The 22996-nt window shown below is 37.0% G+C and overlaps 1 protein-coding gene across 5 annotated transcripts in view; it reads right to left on the bottom strand.

Annotated features, from left to right (window-relative positions):
* TENM1 (teneurin transmembrane protein 1) overlaps positions 1-22996 on the bottom strand; it is a 343154-nt gene that overhangs the window by 129042 nt on the left and 191116 nt on the right. For 3 of the 5 annotated variants that reach the window (XM_042807094.1, XM_042807096.1, XM_042807097.1), the window contains 4 exons: positions 20498-20736; positions 9546-9698; positions 4127-4326; positions 2453-2663 (listed from right to left, as the gene is read on the bottom strand). In XM_042807094.1, the coding sequence (XP_042663028.1) occupies positions 2453-2663; positions 4127-4326; positions 9546-9698; positions 20498-20736 (803 nt within the window). The remainder of the gene's footprint in view (positions 1-2452; positions 2664-4126; positions 4327-9545; positions 9699-20497; positions 20737-22996) is intronic. The other 2 variants (XM_042807095.1, XM_042807098.1) reach the window with 2 other exon arrangements.

Here is a 22996-nt window from a genome sequence, read left to right as displayed (position 1 = left end):
AAGTGTATCTGTCCATAGCAAGTGATCTGGGAGGAAAAACCTTTCTCAGAGATGAACATACTATTGGAATATTTAATCTAATAAAATCTGATATACTTTTAAAGTCAAATGTAATTTGTCAAAACATGGATAATATTCACATCCAACATCTAATATAACTGAAATAAGTTTATTTTGATCTCATTTATGGGCACTTGGACAGATAAAGATTGGTTCCTTTTGATAACACTTAGTGTTATTTAAAAACATTCCTTTTGGACTATCAGTTTATACTAAAGAATAGGCATTTGATATGTATCTATTCATCAGATATCCACAACCTGCACACAGATGTCTGTTTCAAAGACAAAAAAACAGCTCATTTCTGCAAGTAAGTTTTTTCACAGGTATGCTGCTTGTTATTAACTTTTATATATTACTGTTCATTATCAACTCTTCCATTGCTCTATGTGTACACCTGCCTGTCTTCTCAGTTTTCCAGAATCACACGGTAAACAATCCCTACATTGATCTGAAATGAATAATTAATGGTTTGGAAATTACATCTTTTTGATGCAATGTCTAGTTTGGGCTGGCCTTTATTCAATTTACAAAAGTACTCGAGACATGCCAGATTTCCCATGCAAATTACCCCTCTCAAGGGAGAGTCTGATCAGAGTTTTAGCTAAAGTGTCAGCAAAATCAATTTTCTACATAACTAATATTGAGCAACTTGAAATACTACCTAACAGATGCTCATGAAGAGGGCATGACTGCTTCACACAGCCAACGGTAGGATAGAACAGAGATGCGTCCAAGCTCTTGCTCAATTCTGAGTGTTTCAATCTCTGGTCCTGGTTGGTTCCTTTGTCAGCAGAGATGTCAAATGTGACTCTAGCCCAGGGGTAAGGAGTACGGCTCAAGGCTGCGTTTTGTTTTGGTTTGTTTTTGTGGAAACCCCCAAAGAATCAACCATGAACCATTATACAAAGAAAAGTATGAGAAGAGACACAGGTTATGAAAACACAATAGCTAGCACTATTTTCAAAATGTATCAGCAGTAGGTTCTTGCAGCATGAACCCTCTTTTTCCCCAAATAGTCTTCTCGCAGCCATTTCTGAGATTAAGTATGATTCTTGCCTGCACTGTGGCTCTCACTGCTGCCCTCTGTAAGACCCAGGCTGTTCTGCTTATTGGCCAGAAATGAGATGGACAACTTCTTTTTCACCAAATATAGGAACCACCAAATCACAGCATTCAATTTAATCTTTTAATTTTTGTTTTTGAAAGGGTATGGTACTTAACAATGAAATATTGGTTAAACCCTCTTGTATATACATTGCTGTCTTACAGTAGAAATAAATGAGGCAGCAGGTATTTGGATTCTGATGTGGACTGGAGTTTGACCAGGTTTTATGCTCTTCATAGAGTATCTGTGAAGATGCTTCATAAATTGCTTGAATTCTATTTTCTCATTTGGCATTGAATAATGGCATTTTGTCTTGTTTGTAAAAGATTCACTTTCCTGAACAGAGCAAATATGAACTTTTACACCAAAACCAGTCATTACAATTCTATCTGAATTTCTAAATTATTTTCCGCCAAGTCCTTCAAAATCTTGGTATTTGAATCATACTGTCCTGCTCTGCAAGGTGTTTACCATCAAGTAAAAATAGCATCCAATTGTCCTAAAGAGCAGATGGCATGTCCATTACTAGTAAAGGCATCTTGCTAAACATATGGTAGAACAGGTTAACTAAAGGGCATAGTGGGTAAAGTCTTGCAGCAAGCTGAGACTGTCACAAATACAATACTTCACCCAAATTTAAATACCAAAGAAACCCTACGTGTGAATACTGTTCTCTAACAACACCTAGAGTTGTAAACATTTGTCCACCTATATGTATTAAAAAAGCAGTAGAGATGTGATATGCCGCCAGGACAGTGTCTCCTATATTTGATTTCTGTGTTTCAAATAAAACGGTGCATTTGAATAACTATAAAACAACAGCACCCATCCATCAAACAACAATCTCAACCAAATCCACAAGGCTGCCTTTTAGATTTTCTAACTGAGTAAAATACTGGAAATAAGAGCTTAAAGCTTGGATAGTTTTTGTAGGATTTATGGCTCCCATGTAAATAGGAAGGGCAGACAATCTCTTTTACTTTGAGCAAGATAACACCAGAAATTACTCAAGCATTTAAGCTATCATATAAATATCTTAACCCACATGAAAACTTCACACTTAATTAATTTGATAACATCCATCTTCAATACATAAATGTTGCTATTTGTCTAATATTGGCATAAACATGAAGTTGCTCCACTGAGGTTAATTAAACTAAGCTGAAATAAAACATATTTAAGAGAATACTTAAGAGAAGGCAGAATCAAGGTCGGCAATTTCTTTTCAAACACAGCTTTCCAATGCAAAAATCAGAATAATAAGTTTATTGTTATTGTTCTTACCAATTGCTGTAGTTAGTACAAACACTTGCTCCACTTTCTTTCCATCGTTGTAGAATGCCATATGCCAAGCACCTTGATCCATATACTCAATAAAACCTGTTTCTTGCAGTGAAGTTAAGATCAGATTCCTGGGAGCTTGATGAGGCTCCTCTGAGTTTTTTGGTTCCTGTTTAATTAACTGTTTTCCATCCATCAGTTTTACAAAATCAAACTGAAATAATAATGAACAAAAATTAACTACCTAGCAAATTTTTATGGATCTGATCTGCATGTCTCATTCAAAGAGGAATAAACAGCTGAAACCTTAAGAGGAATTGCCTGACTGACTAAATATGCACCAATGGGGACAGCAGTTGCATAGCCTACTCTATTTAGGTTCAATTTCCATATAAAAAAGTGTTATGGTAGGTCAGAAATCTGGCATCAGAACTTGCTGTTTGCTATGGCAGAGTAAATTCAGACTTGCTGCACTAAGTACAACCGATCGACTTCAAAAATTACATCTGTTTAATGGGAATAATTCCAAAATTCCCAAGCTGTAATGCATACTTTATGCAGTGATTCATTTCAATTGCCAAGATCAGACTAAAGAACCTATTGTTCTGTATCAGATTTTAAAATGTTTGTCCCTTAATATCAATAGCAAAACCTAACTATACTTTTTATTTATATTCAATTTTATTAATGCAAATAAGTATCTATTTTTTACATGGAAGTTCTTAACACCTAACCAAGTTGATGCTGACAACTCAAGACCAGTTAACTTTAAAACATCAGTGATGTAAACATTTGTACGAATCCCTGTCCAATGAATTCATATCTTTCTCTAGGTTTTTCTAGGCATTCTGATTTTCAGTAAAGTTCAACTTCATCTCAGCTGAACACCCAGCTTCAGTTAAAGTCAATGACAGCTAAACATGCTTATTTCTAAGTGCTATTCAAAACTGTAACAAATAATTTTTGAGGTTAGACTAGATGATCTTCAGAGTTCCCCTCTAAACCATCTTTCCATGATTCGATATATGAGTTTATCACACTCTATGGAGTATGATCCTGCTATAAGAAACTTGAAATATCTATTACCCATAGAAATGACAGCTTCATATGCCAAATAAATTAAGCCTAAAAAAAAAAAAAAGTTGAATGTGACCAGAAATATTGCACATTCTTACTGCTTAGCTAGGTTTTCTCCTGCAAAATCTCAAGGACTAAACACCCCAAATTAATATTCATATTAGAAAACAGAAACGGCATTTTGCTGTCTTTTTTTTTTTTTTTTTTCATAATAAGTCTTTATACTAAGTCTTCTATTTTGATGAAGTCTTATAAAAGTTAAAGCATTTTCAAATGATCTGGTTCTTCATCCCAGTGCCCCTGTGAAGAAGATGCTGGAGCTACACAGCAGCACAGTGTGTACCTGCCCAGCCTCCCGGACAGTCACATCACAGTGTCACAACTACTGTCCTTTCTGGTATGACACTGTCCCCTCCTCTGAGAGAGCATGGTTTGAGGCTATAGCTAGACCTCAGTAAAAGAAAGGGATAAACAGGCTGCTTCTTGTGGTTATAGACAGTGCTTTCCTCCCTCCCTGCACTGAAAGCGTATTGTGACCATTTGCATCCAACTGCTGTTTGAAAATGTAAGCATGATAGAATTAGTATTATTTCTAATTACCTGAGTGTGAGTAGGTGGAATGTTCCTTCTGCCATAAATTCCCAGCAGAGAATCTTTTGCCAGTGAAATGTTAAATTTCAGGTACATGGGGTGATGTATAGTAATCTGAAAGCGCCAGAATAAACCAGGGGGGATCGTCTGCATAACTTGTGCTCCAATCTCAACTTCTCCCGTGTCTATGGCTCGTCCTTTCTGAAACACTAATTTTCCAGAAACAAACAAAACAATCAGTTGTGTATTGTATTCATGGTGGGTGAAGACAGTGGGTCATGAAGTATAAAAGTGCTTTAAATATATTGGAATATATTGAAAACAACCTCTAAACAGAGGGCGTTTCACTGAAACCATTGCATTTTTTATTCAACTAGTTGAAAAATACAAATAAACTTGCATGCAATATTTACGACAACAGGCGTAACAGAGCATTTTTGCCCTGGAAATCTTGGAATGCTTTATGAATATAAAAAGGTAGAAGTGCTGCTGTGTAAACCATGGTCTTTACCTATCAGCTCTGCAAACAAAACCCATTCAACTGAGAAAGCACAGAGAGAAGGCAACGGGAGATCTTCCTCTGGCACATATTCCAGACTGCTGCTGAATGGGCATTGCATAAGGTACACAAATGGACGCCAGTGAGGACAGAAAATCCATCAAACCTGGTAGGTCAGAGCCCATGTTCAAAGCCTAGATTTCTATTAATCACCATTCCTAATGATTTTATTATGGTAGTAATAATCTAGTCCTGGAGAAATAAAGAACATCTGTTTTGGCTTGGTCTTTCTGCACAATAACTAACAGAGGTATGAGGATAAGGACAGGCAATCTAAAGAGAAAATTGGCATAATTTCACAGTGCCTAACAATAAATTTGCAGACGTCTACAGTGTGTAACTTCACACATGGGTGTGGGAGAGCTGAAATAGAAAGGGAAATGGAATGTATAAAGAAGACACCGCCAAACTAAATTAGAGCTGGCTTGCCTTGCTGGATTATATCACCATCTTTGTGTATTTTAATGCCTGTCTGTGATCAGCATCGTGACATGCTGCAAAGCACAGACCCAATCCTGTTAACATCTGAGCTAATTCCATTGTAAGTTCTGCAAACTTTAACTCACATTTCTGTGCTTTCTCTCAACTAGGAAAAAAGCAGGATAGTATGCTGCATTGGTGGAAGAGCCAAGAGAAGACTGAACACAGCAGCCATATCCATTTATGCTTCATTGCATTCGAGTATCACAGAGAAGGATAAAGAACAATCAAAGTGACTGGAGCCTCACCTTTTACAATAATGCATATAAATATCTAATGAAACATAACGTACACAAAATTTTGTAAATTGCCATTTGAAATGAAAACAGCAGTAGCAAAGCAAGGGCCAGCTTTTTCCTGAATGTATTAATAACAAAGATCCTCAGTGGGATCTTACGTAGCCTTTAACTAGCATAGGAAGTACTTATCATTCTTAATGAATAGAGATTTAATTTACAAGGCAGGAACAGTTCTCAGGGTACTTGATCTTCCAGCTTTACGGACAACTGTGTCACCAAACCTACAGCAAGAACTAGGAGCTGACTTTTAACACCATATCACATAAAAGCACCTATTTTTAGAACTCAGAACTTGTAATCTATACTCTAAAAATATACCTGTTACTTAGTTCATGAATTAAAATATTTCCAAATTGCTGCTTTAACAGTGTTCAAGGTAAGACTACTTCTGTGCAGTTTGCTTCATGGAAAAAATCTGAATGGTGAGTTTTGAAAAGAGAATTAAACTTCTTATGCTGGGCAAAGAAAGTGGATCCCTTCCCACCCTAGCCCAACCCATCCAAGATCCTACTTGGCTGATGTAAATTCAAAACCCTTTTCCCTTATTTCCAGTACTCCAGAGATATTAAATCTTAATGATTCTTTGCAAGCAATTACCCTGGGTTAAGTAAAACACTAAGGAACTTTTTGGTGATATTGACACATGGTAATTAATGTGATTCAATTACAAGACGATAAAGCACTAAGTAAAAATTCAAGGATACAGTATCATTTTTGAAGTTAATGACATTATTGGTCGGTGTTCAAGGTCCTTTAAAATGTGGTAACTGCTTCTTAGTTTGCTGAAGTGAGAAGGCCTGTTTCTTTGTTGAAAATAAAAAGTATTAGGACTTTAGTTAAGGAGTATTTTCACTAATCGATGTTGTCAAATGCTGAACACCATGTTAGCGTTGCTAGTCTCAAAACAATGTATCTCTGAGTTTTTCCACATTTGGCTGAAAAATACCTTTGCTTTAGTAATAATTTTACTTAACCTTTAAAAAAAGAGATGTACTGAGATTCACTTTTATCTCTTTACACAGGAAAGAAGTGCATGCTGCTGTTCACAATGGTAACATGAAAATATATATTATCTACCACCTACTGAAAGTATGCACTCACAGCATCTCTACCTTTCAAACACTATTTTTTCAGCCAAACACATAGCATGAAAAGGCTACTGTAAAAGCCATGCCTAAAGTGCGTGTTTTCATATTCACTAAGCCACTGCACCTTCCTTGTAGAAAAATAATTTAGCTCTGTTTCTACACTTAACTGAACTAAGCAGGCATTTCGCTGTACAAAAAAGGCATCTGAAGATACACTGTTCACAGACTATCCTTCTATACTTCCTTGCACTTTCTCAAAAAAGTCCAAAATGAGCTTTTAAAATTACAATGCTGTAATACAAGTTCTGCTCTTGTTCTAAAAAGATCTTTCTCACAACAATATTTTTCTTATGATAAAGCATAATTCAATTATCTATATTCAATTCCTTATTCAGCTCCAAATCTTGCCAACTGGTATTACTTCTTCCCTATTCTTTCTTTCTAAGCACACTTCCCTTGCAAGTCTAAAAGAGAAGATTCCTCATCACAGGTTTCTCTTGTCTTCAAGAAAGTAAAACTCTGAACAGCATGGTGCCAATTATCTTCAGAAGAAAGTACCCATATACTGATTATTACTGATCCTGAAACAATCAATCTCCTTGTACTCCTGCGGTAAATACCAGCATCAATAGGATGTCTGAGCTTTTAATCACATTACTACATATTAAAATGTTAACTCATAGCCGTGGGTCAGTGTGTTATAAAGTGACTTCTTAAAGAAACCTGACTTGCTGGTTTGTAAACTTGATTTTCATTAAAAGATTAGTTAAAATAGATGTTTTCAAAGTCTGGAAAAGCATTCTCTGCTGCTGCATTGAGTTGGGAAAATGGGAGGTCACAATATCTGACGCTAGTTATTTATCCCTGTGAAATCACGTCAGAGACTTAAATTTTACAGTCAAAATATCAACTTTCTGTGGTATTGTGATGTAATGAAAGGAGTTGTCTGTTTCCAAATCCTCCTTCCCAGCACATCTCCACAGTGAATTTGTTATGAGCACTGGGAATAAAATTATTGATATATATTAAAAGTGATGGAAAGTAATAAAACCAGCAAAAATTAGCCATAGCCAGACTATGCATGTAATAATGCCTGGTACTAAGTCCACATGATTTTTCTTGTGTTTTCCCATGTGTATAGTCCTTGTTAGCATACACTCTGGATTACAGGTTACCCCCAAAAGGTGAAAGGGGACAAGTGAGACAACAGTCTAGTTATATTCGCAACTGACCTCTGAAACTGCTGGATAAGCCCTCAGTGAATTGGCTCTGCTATCACAGCCCCCTGTGTTTTAGTGTTGTGGGGGAGTTGTGTAGCTACACAAGACCTAGGGATTGCCTGGGGCAAGGCAGGTGGTTTGGTTTTTTACCTACTACATTGAGTCTCTATTGATTCACATAATCTTTTCTCTGTTTTCAAGCATCTAATTTTTAAGATTTTTGATGTTTTTCCTGCACATCCTCCTTTGGAAGCCAAATGCTCTGGAAGAGCTTTTATTAAATCTGTAATATATTGACAAAATGATTTAATGCAGTTGAGAAGAACTATTTGAGATATTTTCCATGGTGCACCAGGACAAAAATACAAAAGTGTATAAAACATTTACTGCAATTCACTACCAATACATTCTAAGGGACAAAATAGTGGATAACAACATCATTGTCTCCTTACATATGTTTCTATTGCTCATTTATCTAATATGGTCTCAATCCAGTTGTGCCACATTGATTTGTAAAACTATTGATGTGAGATGTAATCTTCCTTCAGGAGAGACTGGTACAACAATGTCCCACCTTGTCTCATATTTGCAATCAAAGATCTTACATAAAATAAGATCACAACTCTGCTCGAAAATTTGAAAGGTCTGGAAATCTCCTATCATTGCAGAGCTCTCAGTACAATTTTATGTTCCTCCTAACAACTGGAAAGATTAGGGTTTATGTTCTACTCATTCGTTTTTCTCTGATCTAATCTGATTCATCCACTTTTTCTGGGTATCATAAAAAGAAATGGGAGACCCGTATGCTTCTTACAGTCAGAAAGCATCACTGTGGTGGTCAGTGGGAAGCATAGGCCAGAGCTTGTAACTAATACTGGAGTAGGTGACCTAACAATGTTAAATGACTGGACTTCAGAGAAAGGAATTGTGCATCTCAGGGACAATCCTGCTCTCTGTTTCACACTCCCAGCTGCACAGTCCACTCCTTTCTGATGCCAGCTCTGGCACTCCTCTGCCTTTTCAAACGAGCTGGTTCAGCCACTTACATGGCAGAAGACTATTCACATTTTTTAACGAAGCCATTTTCTGCTGCCACAGTGAACTGACATGTCGTGGTCATGCATGAGACAATCCCCACAGTGGGTGTGGGGACTGTGGGAGCCGCACAGAGAGATTACAGGGGCAGAGCAGGACTGTCCCCGCGACAGCAGGGAACGGCCAGGCTGGCTCAGGCATTTTGCAAAACCTCAGCAGTTTCCTGCGAGCTGATTCACTGTGACTGGTTAAACCAAGATGTGATAGGATGCTGAATTTTAGCTTACGCCTTCAAGAACTGGATGCCTTTAAAAGCATTAAGATTTCTACCCTTCTGCATATTCTGACCTGTCAGAACAAAGGGTTTCACTTTGCCTAAGATTGACTTTGGTTTGCAAGACAGGAACAGCATTAAGCCCTCTGCACAAATGGGAACAAGGTGAATGCAGGTCTCACCTCACCTGTCTTAAGACAGAAGCCAAATGCTCTAATATCTCTTCTCTCACAAAAGAAGGGCCATTATTTTGCTATTGAACATTACCTCCCTAATGGCTTGGGTCGGTTGCTAATTTCAGTGAGATTTCTGCTAAAGGAAACAATCTGGTTACGGGCTTTTCATACTAGTTTTAAAATTATTCTAGAGAAGATAAAACCTGAACTCAAAATACTGTCAAACTATAGCAAATAGAGAATCTGAACAATAGTAATGTTTAAATATTTGTAATCTGTCTTCTCATTCACACATACCTTTTTTTTCCGTTTTATCAGAAACTTTTCCTCCAATTGGTGAGTAAGTAGTATCCATGGATTCTGTTGCTTTATTTCCTTTGCTAACTCCATTTTCATATAGCTGCCCTTCAACTGGCTGTAGTTGCCAGGTTAAACCAAACAAGTGTACTGCTGCAAAAAAATGAAGACCAATTAATTGATGTCTAAGCTACAGCACCTTCAGTCAGACTAAGAAAGAATGCTATGACCCAGTTTCTGCAAAGTCAAGTATTACTTTGTTCTGTTAGTAATATATCAGAATTTCAAGGGGTCTAATGAGCAATTTACAATTTTACCTTAAAACTCAATGTTTAATTAGTTTCCACACTTTCTTTTGGAGCTCAGCCAGGTCAGGGTGATGAATTTCTACAGCAATTAATGGAAATACTTGCAATTAAAAGGATAACAGTTGAATGAATTTAATACTGTGTGACAGATTCTAATGCTACATCAATGCTGTCCCTCAGCTTTAAGCTGTCAAAGAGCTCGCTTTGTTGATTAAAGCACTGACACCAAGTAAAACTTCTCACCTTTCCAACACAGTTATAAGTGAAACTGTGCCCACTGCATTCGCAAACCTCTTTATTTAGGTTAAACATTAGTAAAAACATTGACTCCATAGATTTACTCCAGAATTACACCGCAGACAAAAAACTGATCCAAAATATATGTAATTATTCTACAACACATATTAACAGAAATATAGTTGTTATTTATGTATGCACTGGCAAATCTACTAAATTAATCCTTTAATGAAGTTATAAACTATCCTTATTACCATACATGGGGGCTGCCTACTCCACTTTAACTACACAGCCATTCACTTTCTCTGTTTTCCTTTCTGTTGCTTCTGATCTGAAGCATCGAAGGATGGTAGGAGAAAGACAGCAACAGAGGATCTTATTTTAAGCATAATATGATAGTACTGCAGTCATTCTAGACAATTACCTAGGTCTTACTGAGGAGGGCAAATTCTTCCGAGGGGGAGGTTGCCTTAGCATTGAAGTAACTCAGCAGGGAGGACTGCTGACCCACTAAAATATGTATTGAGGACACCCCCCACAGAGGAGCTGAAATTGTCACATAAAGAGCAAAACCTGAGTAGCAGGCTCTTTAGCCACATGCAGCAATTTGCACTGAGTAGGATCTGCCCACAGTAGGAGCCTAAAAGGCAATATATTTGCTCTTCCTGAATCATAGAATGGTTCAGGTTGGAAGAGACCTTAAAGATTGTCTAGTTCCACCCCTCCTGCCCCGGGCAGGGCCTCCTTCCCCCAGCCCAGGGGGCTCCCAGCCCCGTCCAACCTGGCCTTGAACACTTCCAGGGAGGGGGCAGCCACTGCTTCTCTGGGCACCCTGGGCCAGTGTCTCACAACGCTTACAGCGAAGAATTTATTCCTTATATCTAATCTAAATATGACCTCTTTCAGTTTAAAACCACTACACACCCTTGTAAAATGTCCCTCTCCAGCTTTCTTGTAGGCCCACTTTAGGTACTGGAAGGAACCATGTAGGAATTGAGTAGGAACCTCAGAGTCTCTGAGGAAAAGTAAGTGTGATCTAGAACAGGTCTTGCATTTAGAAAATACATTGCTTCCTTTTGCACTTGCACATACTTTAAGGAAAAAAAATCTCGATCCAAACAGGAAATCTAGAGTCTATTATCCATTTTCTATGTGTTTGCTCACAAGCCTCCCTTGCATGTTGAAAAGTTAAACTATAAACCACAATCACATGCCTTGAATAAGTTCCTGACAATGGCTTGACAAAACTACCACAGGAATGCAAAGTTGCCAATATACAATCATTAACTCCAGATCTGTGTACTCCTGGATCACCCAGCCTCTGATACATGATCCAAATCAAGCAAATGAGAGCATTTCTATTGAATTAGTGAGGTTACAGTATTTTTGACACAAATTTTTTATATTGGTGTCAGTAGAAGAGAGCCAAATTTACTGAATTCTCAAATCACTGCTTCACCATCAGATCTGGGCTCTGGAGACACACCACTGGACAGTAAATTCTCATGCCCCAGAAGAGACATTAGAAGCTTACTCTGGTGTTTAGTGTTGAGATCTCAAACTAGAGGCTTGCTCGGATTGCTTCATATTCTATGGACTTGAAATCATCAAGGGACCTTGCTAATTCTTTGAAAAGGGTCTTGCAGTCAGACCACTCAGACCTAAATTCTGATCTTAGAGCTTATTAATGCAAGACAGATTACTTTTATGAACAAAAGGTACAACAAAAATCAACATGTCTTGACAGCTCTACAGCAGGAGGCTCTTGCTCCTGGCTTGAGCTTCTGGACATTGTTATTATTTAAAGAGTTAAAAACAACAAAAAGAAACAAAGTTCAATGGGATTGATAACTAATGAGTGTACATTTCATTTATACTAATGCAAATAATTATATCAGCATTTGAAACATATCAACACTAGAAGCAAAATATAACTGCACACATCAATAAGCTTTTATTGGCCATAGAATCATTAATATAATCTAGTTGCTTTCTTATGCTAATTCCATTATTACTATCATTAATATCCTAATAAAGCATTTGTTTGCACTGCAGATGGTATGTCACAAATCAAGGACTGAATATATAATGCACCTTTTTTCTTACTACATGCTTTTTCCAGATTACATACACTATGCATTCTGGAATCCATTTGCACCAATTTGAATAGTTTGCTTGACTTGTCTTCCTTCAGGCTGGGGAAGTGCTGTTGCTTTTATAGTTCATGCCAAAGCTTGGCAAGCTAGCAAAACTATTTGTATGTATGTTTGACAATCAGTTTCCTCCCTGCGAAACACCAACTGCATTGTACAGATGATGATCTCTGCCAGCCTTGGACTTCTAGTCCGTGGGAGATGACACAGGATACTGGTAGGCCAGCTTGATGTTAAACAATGTGAAAGACCAAATGTTTGAACAACAAAGCACATTGCTATGAAAATAAGGTCTGCTTGAGTTAAACTGAATGACTTCTACCACTGCAGAAACCTGGTCATCTTGCAATCTTAAAATCCATCTGATTTTCATTATGTTAGCTATAGCTCTTGAGAAATTACCTTTAGATCCAGGCATCACTCTGGTGATAACCAGACTGCCTACACCAGTAAAGCCATTAATTCTAAGCGATACCTTTCTCAGAAGTTAACTACAGGGAATAATTAATGTTTATTTAGCAGACACAGAGCCTTACCCTGCCTCTTCATTTTCAGTGATACTTTTCTTTTACCTGGGGTATACATAATTCCTACAAAGCTTGTGTTTCCTACAACATATGTACATCATGTTTTAAATATACAGATACTTCACCAAATAAGATTAAATAAAACTTTTAAATCTCTCTCTCTCAAGTCTCTTTAGAAATAAGTAGGCACATACTGAATTTCATTAAAAAGCTCAAAAGAACTTCTCTTTTGAGTCATTTTCTCTTTGATTTTTCTAGTGGATTTCTGGCTTTTGCTTTTCCCCTTTTATACAAAGGGGCACAGAAAATACTGTGGAATTTGACTGTGGGCCACAATGTCATTTCCCACAGCATAATTCCATTTGTGAGATTCTCAGCTGTATTTCCCATGTGTAGTGCCCGGGTATAAGACTCTACTACACAGACCAAACAGAAGATGACACCATCACTCTGTCCAACTTAGGACTGGGCTGGGTAAAAAGGAGAGAGATTCACTTTCTGATGAAGGTCTCTGCCCTTTCCTCAAAGTTCAGCCTTCCAGACTGATGTTTACACAAAAAGACCTTGACTGCAGTACTTTTGAGGGCTGGCTGCTGACTAACAGTATCAAACCCCACCATTATGACTAAAGATGCATTACTGGATATAGCTCAAGTTCCCACAGAACACAAAAAAACAGCCTTTGAGGTTTGATGACTACACTGGTATTAAAGAAAAAGTAAAAGCTACTTTGGTGCTCTGCTTACCTGGCTCCAGAAAAATTCTGCAATCAGATACCCTGCATTTTGAAGCACTTAAAATACCTCAGTTACTAGTAGTGTGTGTAAAGGTGAACTGTTACCATTTCAAGCAAAAACCGACGACTACCAGCAAGTGGAGATTAAACAGCTTGTTAGCAGCATCAGTATGCTTCACAATTGCAAAATTCATACTTCCAGCTAGGAGGGGCTGTGGTGAGTCACCAGGAGCATCAGCCCATAACATTCCCTCATCTGGGTCCAAACGAACCTCTCATCTGCAATCTGAGTGGCAGTATTTTCCCTGCTGGTAGCAACAGTGCTTCTTTACCCAGCATTCTTGAACTTTCAACTTGATTTCTCTATTTCCTTAGTTTTTCCATCCTACTGCAAAGTTCATCCAAAAAGATACTTTTTACTGGCATGCTTGAACCTCCAGTATATTCTCCCCTCTATTATTACATTATTACTTTGCTTTGTGTTATTGATGAGTTGCATTCTGTCACAAGCAGAGTTGTACGTTGCTTTCACTGAGGTGATCTGGAGGCAGGAGAACATATCTGAAGGCAAAATTTGACCCTCTTTACATAACATTTGGACATAGAGCTCATACGATGGATTCCACCATACCTATTTACAGTTATAGCTATTTATAACTATATTAGATAGCCCTATTTAATTCAAAGTTTCAGATCAAATTGTAACACTGAAGTAGACATATACTTTTTTTTTTTTTTTTTTATACAACATGCATTATGGATGTTATTGCGGATGCTAAATTTGGAGGAGTCTGTAGTCAGTGGAGCTGAAGAGACTGAAGGATGCCGCAGGATTATGGCGAAGCTAAGCTGCTTCTTCAGTCACTCTGCCCTGGCCAAGCTGCACAGTGGAGCTGCTCAGGGTAACTTCAAATTAACTCTCCCTTGAATACAAAAGATTCTACTCACAGTACAGAGCTTCTCTTGGCTAATATATTTAACAGATCTCTTGCAGAAAAAGATAAATTAAAGACATGTATCTTCTACCCTTTCCATAAATTTCCTTCATGGAACAAAGAGATGAAAAGCTACTGTGACTTTATGTTGCCTAAGGGATTTTCTCTATCCAGAGGCAGGTTTTTGGTTACTTCACGCTACTGCTGTAAGGGAAATCAGTTGGGCCCTGTACAGAACCAAAGCTTGGGTCTTTACCTTTGAGGTAAATGTCCAAACTGCTTATTTTGTTCAACATTTAAATAAAACAAACTGACACTTTCAGATAAACTAACTCAGTCTCTGCAATTCTGTGGCATACTCAAGTAAATATTCACAAATATATAAGCATTTTTTTCAGAACTCACTTTGTAAACTGGATTAACCTGCCATCTGCTATGAAGCCAATGATCTAATTTAATTTATTCTTATCTACCTTCTGTGTAAGCACAGCTTGTCAACTCCTGTGCTACACGTTTGGCAGAATATGAATAAGAGGCTTGGCTCCAGTGCAAAAGAGACTTTCAGTAGTGAGGAAATGTCAGAAAAGTCCTGTACAATAAGTACTTATCAACCTGCAAGACGAACTTCAGAGGACAAAAATCCTACAAATGTGAAGTCTCTCCAAATTGCTGACCTCTACTAAAGGCTTTTGTTTAGCTTTCTCTGCTGTTTCCAGTTATTTTACAAAATCTCAGTAGATCATCTCCCTGAAGCCTAGACTTTAGAAGAGCTGTAATAGAATGTATATTAGCAGCTGACTATTCTTTCTACACCTGCTCTGACCAAGTGCCAGAAAATTATTTTCTATAACTGCTAGCACATTCTGCTTATAAAACTGGATTTCACTGTGGCATGAAGCCATGGATGCATCAGTGCCTCAATTCCAGTAAAGGTGAAGCAATGTGAAAATACCTGAACACAAATAAGAGTCAGAATCAAAGTTCTGACTGAGGAAGGGGTGTTTTTCTTTTTTAAGCTAATTTTGTAAATAAAACGCTATGTCATTATGCTCTAACTAAATTTGAAAATTTGAGACTGTTAATATTTGATTCAGTCTTAAGAATTTTCTTTTTTTTTTTTTTTTAAATCCATATTTATGTGGAATGTTATTTTGGACCATATATGGCCTTTCATGAAATAAAGATTTTTCCATATATTTGTTATAGCCGTCTTAATTCTCAAGCATTCTTCTCTTCCTCAAGCAGTCTTGTCTTTACACCTAACAGATTTTTATACCTGAGAATAGAAATAACTGCTCCTTTCCTGCAATTCTTCTATTGGAATGTGTAAATCTATGCACTGAGATACATACGTCTATAAAATTTGGCCAGGCCCTTCCCAATTTTGAAACCATCATCCCTTTACCCTGTACACAGTGTGAGAAATGACAGCTCATGATGGCAGACCACAGAGAGGTTTTAATTTCCTCGTTTTCCATATGAATATAATTTAAGACCCAGCACCCATCTCCAGTGCATGCTCATAAATAGTGATAATATCATAAAGGATAGGGACAACTTCATATTCATACTTGAGAATACATTTGTATATAAAACAGTCATTATGTAGTCAGGGATGGTTAAATCTAGGAACATGGGATGCAATTTTTGGAGGGATTGAACATTTGCATCTCCTGCTGAAATCAATAGCAACCGTAGGAGTTCAGCACCTTTGATCAATAGGACCAGTGATTTGCAAGTCCAAATCAGTAGCTGATAAAATGGTAAGGTATCATGGAAGAAAAATCCTACTTACTAATGGGCTAAAAATAACTGACTAGATGAGCAGCCACATGAAACATTGTATTGTACTTAAAGAAAATGGTGTGGTGCTGAAAAATTACAGAAAAAATTAACGTATTTCTTATTTTGTCTTTTACATTTGCCTTGTTTGCTCTGAAATTTTTAGTCAAATTTCTTAATTGCCAATGGCTTCTTAGTTTTTTTATTGCAATGAGATTAAAAAAAGAGAATATTTCCTAAACCATTCCACATTGGTAGCCTTTTTATATTTTTTATAGCAACACAGACCAATAGATGAACAGAGACATACAACTAATGACTACCTATAATCAAACAGATATGTTCTTGTCTTTCATGTGATAATTTGGAATCTACATTATAGCCTTTGGATATCAGTATGTACACAGTGTCTTCTAGTCCTCATCTTACAAGATAAACTATTTTTCTATTCCATACTTTCCTTTTGCAAGGTGCCATCTCTGTAAATATCTGATCCTAGACTGGTGACACAGATCTAGCTCAGTCCTTTCAAACAATTCATACCAGGGAAATATACATCAACACATAGCCAGGGATTTATCCATTTCTGTTTTACAGTCAAAAATAAAAAAAATTTAAGATAACTTGATTTCAAGAATTTTCAATTTTCCCTCAAGATTTTCTTTTTTTTTTTTTTTTTTTTTTTTTTTTAAATTTGGGCAGTCATTTTCATAAATCTAACACACACACACACACAGCTCATATGCCCTTCAGATACAGTGAGTGCTAGCAGACAGATTTTGCCCACTTCAAGTTTCTGTATGAAGAGCAGATAACTTGTTTTCCCTAGTCAGCCTTTCACTCCACCGTAACCGAATGCTCTGCCCTCTTCCCACAGCCCTGGCCAGGCTCTCAGGAACCATTGGTGAAGCTGCTGTAGCTGTTGATGCACCGATGACATGCACCAAAATCACCTCCCTGGTAGGTGTCCCAATTGCTCACCTGCCATACTGCCCTCTTTGTGGGCGAATTCAAGCAATTGTGTGACAGAGTGCTAGGAATGTATAACAGTTCTCAACATACATGAAATTACAGAAGAAAAATAGAAGTATGTATGCCTTTATTTGATAGAAAATAATTCTACACATTTACAGTGTGGAGAACAAACATCCACTTTATGAAATGAGGTTTTTTTGGAGTAACTACTATGACTTTAGAACCTAATCACAGAAATTACTCCCATCGAAGTGAAAATATGTGTTTTACTTGACAACCTAAATATTATGACTAAAGGTTTTCAATAAATCAGTTGTTACACAACCATTTACAGAGTTCTGTAATTTCCTTACTGTCCATATAATAGACAAATTTATTTCAGAAACAGCCAAATAATAAACATGTTGATTATAGGCCAAAGTGGAAACATGGAGAAAAAATATTTTTTTTTAACTGACTAGTAGTTCAAAGGAGAGAAAATATAGTAGTATGTGTTCTCAAGTAAAAGCTTCTCTATTGAGTCTCACTGATAATAGGGAAAGACTGAAAAATAAAAGAAAAAAACATTTTGTTACTTTACCTTTCGACTGAAAAATCACAGCTTAGAGCACTCTGGCACAGTTCTCAGTTTGTTACAAATATAAGAGCCACTTGCAAATTTTTGATCTGGAATAAGCTTTGGGTTTCCAAGACTTTGGGAATGTTCTGACTTGAGGCTGAGATTTGGGCCTATTTTTAACAGTAACATGTAGCTCATGTATCTAACGGCAGTACAAGATATTTGAGAAAGCACATTTAAGTTATTAAATAAGGGGAAGAAAAAGCTTAATGTTAAGTTTTGATCTACATTCATTCAGCCTCAAATTGCAGCTCATTATAAGTTAATGCAGACTGTGCCTTAAAATACAATGATGAAAATAATTTTGCCTTTTCAAAGTCTCCCTTTTTCTTCCAGTTAACAACCACTGAGCTGACCCCAGGTTAAGTTTGATCCTGAAATTAAGTGAGTTTTGTTCTGCGAATTGGGCCTGAGTCTGTAGTCGTTGCTCAGACATAACTCCCTTTCGCTTGATGAAAACCTCCCTGGAGTTAGGACTGAGGGACCTGAATCATGGTGAGCAAAGATAAAATGCTTGGGGGAGTGAATTTTAACTTCAGAGTGCTACAGACACTCTGTTTTTGTATATCCAACTACTCTTATTTAAAACATGCACATTTAAATTTTTGACATGAAAAGATATGCAAATATGCAACCCTACAGATCAAGTGAACTTTGAAGATAGTTTATATGCTATTATTCATACCTAACAAAAGGGAAAGAACTAAGGTACCTGACTCATAAGAACAGACCATGAACTTACTTAAATATTTAACTGACTAGAAATGGGCAGCATGAATATTAATTTGGAATAAGCTAACTAATACTACCTGTATCTGTAGGAAAGCTTTTGAAACTGAAAAATTTCTGGGTAAAACTTGAGCAAATAATGGCTTCTTCGAAATTTTTCTGAATTAGAATTCCTGGTTCATAGATTTATATTTTGCTGTAGAAAACATAACAATAAATATTAATAGTTTATAAAATACAAAGATATCTTCATTTTACCTAGTTCTGCCCAACTAAATAAAATGTTACAACTTTATGTTACCAGGTTAAGATAAATACAGACACATCTACAGGAAATTCATATAGAGCTTTTTAATTCACAGTGACATGGAGTGCTTACAGCCTTCTCAGGCTGATGACATGCAGCAATATATCTCTAGAAAGTTAAAAAATTTTCAGTGGCAGTCTGAAATCTAAGCAGAGATGAAACAGGCAGTGCTTCATCTAGATAAAATCTAAATGGTGTGGGTGGGATATATATGGAGCAAACAGATGAGGCTGCAAAATTTATACAGCCAGTCCTAACTGAGGGCATATGCTCACCAGCTGTTATGTAAATCTGCAATTAATGTAGCTTACTAGATCCTCAGGTGCTTTCAAATAATCATACACCAGAAATGTTCAAATCTGCTTTCCCATATGCATTAGACAAGGATGTTAGAAAAAAACCTCCTCCTGAGGAGCATCTCACTGACAGTAACCAGAACTTTGTCATTATGGGACAAAAAAAAAAAATCTAGTGGAAAAGAAAAATGTCTGAAATTGTAATAATTTTCACTATAAAGACATTTATTCGGAGAATATAGAAAATCAGTGGCCACTTATCAGTTTGAGGTATCTGTACTTGTATCTCTATACAAACCACTCTTTCAGGCAAACTCAGAGTTATTCCCATTCAAGCTATAAGATGTTGGGGATACTCTGGCTCCTGCTCACCTGTGAACTGGCAACTAAATCAGCAAACCAAGAGTGCATGTGAGAAAGTGTGTCACACAAGCAAAAATTAACTAGATTTCCCTATGTTTACAGAAGCCACAGTTGTGTTCTAAGATGCTATATAATGATTTTTTTGTAATATTTTCAATTCAGATTGAAAAACCAATGTGACAGTTGATGTTCAGCTAAAATGTCACATAGTAAGTCACAAAGACACAAATACATCTGAAATCACAGTAACTCCAAGCCCACCTGCAATTAAAAAAAAAAAAAAAAAAAAAAAAAAGGAAGGTGTTCCTAGCTACTCGATAAATCCCGTCTATCTATCGTGATAACAAAATTGCAGTTAGGTACTTTCAAAGATAGGTTGGTAATTAAATAACTGCACTTCGATCTATGTAACATTTTGCTGAAACATAAATTCAATAATGGTACAGCAAAATACATCATAGAAAATATGGTGTGAAATACAACATATTTTTAGAGCTAGCTGTCATTCTAGCCAATGATATAAGAATTCAGAGGAAAAGGTGAAAGTTTTAAATTGTGATCAGACTGAAGAAATGAAATAAAGGTAGCAAGGCAAAATACAATAAAGCATTATCAGTCTTTTCCTAATAATTCTTTAAGAGCAACAATGTTGTAAGGCTTAATATGAAAATCAAATGTTTAAATTAAGAAAAATATCACAGCAATTAAAATCAGTAGGAGTCCTCTGCTAGTATAAACATGTCATCTTGAATAGTATTTCTTTTTCTATTAGGCAGCACCAAGGTTAACAAAGTAGAAAGTTAATGAGAATTCCAGGTTGTATTCAACCTCTGGCCAACCTAGCATTTTGTTTGCCAGGATTTACAAAGCACCCAATGGCAAACATTATTAGTAAAACATGATTTATAATAGTGTAAAAGCAAGCAAGACAGCAGAACAGAAAAGGTAGAGAATAATTCAGCATAGAAAAGAAAGAGAGGCTTACCGATAACATAGGCTAGCAACAACGCCAGGGTAACTGTTATAGCAGTAGCACTCAAAGCAGTGCACTTCCAGTTGCAACACCTGTAAGGTTTGTTAAAAGTGAAGGTAGGTCTGGAAAAGGTACTTCTAGGAAGAGGCCTAGGAGGTGGAGAGTAAACAGTATTGGATGTTAAAGGATAGTTCTGACTGGCTGCACTGAAGATAGCTGAAGACCCAGATCCATGTTTAAATAGGAAATGCCTATGAAAAGAAGACAAAGAATCATGTTGTAAAAACCACTTTGTGATTTAAGGAGTGAAAGGAACTGTATAAGCACTGTATGATAAATACTGCATATATCCACAGAAAATATCAAAGACAGGAAAATGTGTATCTGAACACCCTCCGTACTGAAACTTTTTCAACCACACCTCAAGATTTCCAGCAAGGTTTTAGTGAAACAACATAACGTAAATTAATTCTAAACTATCCTCCTAGTGGTTCAGAGTAATGCTAAGGAAGGGTTATTTCTCAGTGCAGTACCTGGGGGCCCTCCAAGACAAGCAGCCCCGGTGTGCCTTGTTACACAGGCATGCCCCAGATGTGGGAATTGTTGCCAGGAGTACCTACTCTGTGCACAGTTACACAACTGGGTTTATCTCACCAAGACTACAAAAAAAATGCAGAAGCCACTACCACTCTCAATATTTATTTTTATCATGGATTCTCTCCAGAATATAGGGGATAACAAAAAAGAAAAAAAAATGAAAAAAGGTGACTATGTAGTGGAAAATTGACAAAGCTAATCCATTTTGAAGGACTGTAGTTACTGTATAGGTGAGTACAATTTCTTTAGTATTCCTAATTGAGCTATTTTGAGAGCATATTTTCTTCAAATGCTTTTGCCTACTGTGGTGATTCTCAAACATACTAAGAAAGAATTCATTTGGAGACCTATTTCAGCATATTTTGTAGAGCTGATTGCCTTCAAGAAAAAATAGTAAAGACCTACATTAGCACAAAAAACCATAAGGTACAGAAACATGCCTTGCACAACAGGCTCTGGTGCAAGAGTGGTTGTCTATATGAAGATGAATGTTTTTCAGCACTGGCAAGTGATCTCCAATAAAATTTTGGGAAAGGATATTTAATATTAACAATAACTTACTGTGCTAAGTGCTCAGAAATTGTCAAAAAAGGACATGTTCAAGGCTCACCATACCAACAACATATTCACATTTGGAAACACCAACTTTCATCGGACCTTCTTTCCTTTATGCAAGTGAGCCAGCTTCCTCAGTGCTCTCTTTTCTGACAGGTACAGATCCAAATCTCATGTCATAGCACGCACCCAAAGAGGTTTAGAGCATCTTGATGTTTCTCTGTCTCAAGCCGTGATGTCTGAGATGAGCAAGAAAGTGAAGGGGCACTGATATTATGCAGCTTGCAAGACCAAGGACTGCCTTGGACACAGGGCTGTCACTCGACCATTAATTTAGCCTGAACCTCTGTAGCCTTTCTGTTGAGTACCCCGACTCAGGAAGGCATTTCCTAGAGAACAGCATTTAACTCTCCTGAGCTTGCCAGCTCTTTCCTTTGGGAGCCAGACCCTGATGTGAAGCAATGACCCACTTGCAGTTTAGGTGCTTTGAACTCTGCCCTGTTCACATGAGCTCCCAGCTGAGTAAGAGCATCTGTGACTGTTGTTGCCCATTTCTCTGTTCTTCCATCAGTTCAGAGATGTGCAAGTGCTCTCTGGTCCCCAGGCAAGCACTACCATGTCACTTGTGATGGGGATGCAAGTTGCCCTCAGTCGTTTCTGTCAAAATTGGAGGATCTTGTATTTAGAACCATGTGGCACTATGATGCCTGCAAGCCGAAAGACACAGACACACTTCACAGCTGAAGTTAAACGGCCAATGTTGACATGATCCAGTGTCTTCCCAATGATAAATGTACCTTTACACCTTCAGCAGGGCACAAGACAAAGTTTTGAATACATATATGGATCAATCAATCAATGCTGGCAGAATTTCTTTGATGGATTCACAGTACACAGGATCAAACACTCAAGAGTATGAAACATGATTATACTGTGACATTTGACTTTAAGAACATTGTAAATACTTGTTCCTGAAAGGTAATTGCTAAAATGGTGTAATGAGTATGATATTATGTATTTCCATTATAAGATTTTAAAAGAAAGGCTACAGTTCTCAATATGTCAGATCATAGAAAATAAAAAGGTATTAGAGAGCAGTTCTATCTTTTAAAGGGCCTTTTATTCAGGCAGTTACATTAAAAAGAAGGTAAATGAGAATACCAGTTAGCTTGCATTACAGATTACATTGCCTGCATATCAGGACTCTTTTGATAAACTACAAGAATGAAATTTTTGTGTTGAGTACTAGTTATTCCTGCTTCATACTTATTACCCAAGTAAACAGCACTTAAACAAAACAATGAAAAGGACAACTCAATCTGAGTACAGTATCCTGGCATTATATTAGGCAACACATTC

Source organism: Tyto alba, unplaced genomic scaffold, assembly GCF_018691265.1.
Source record: "Tyto alba isolate M040663 unplaced genomic scaffold, T.alba_DEE_v4.0 Super-Scaffold_5, whole genome shotgun sequence".
Classification (NCBI taxonomy): Eukaryota; Metazoa; Chordata; class Aves; order Strigiformes; family Tytonidae; genus Tyto; species Tyto alba.
The sequence above is the reverse complement of the archived record's forward strand: the minus strand, read 5'-3'. Positions and strand labels throughout refer to the sequence as shown.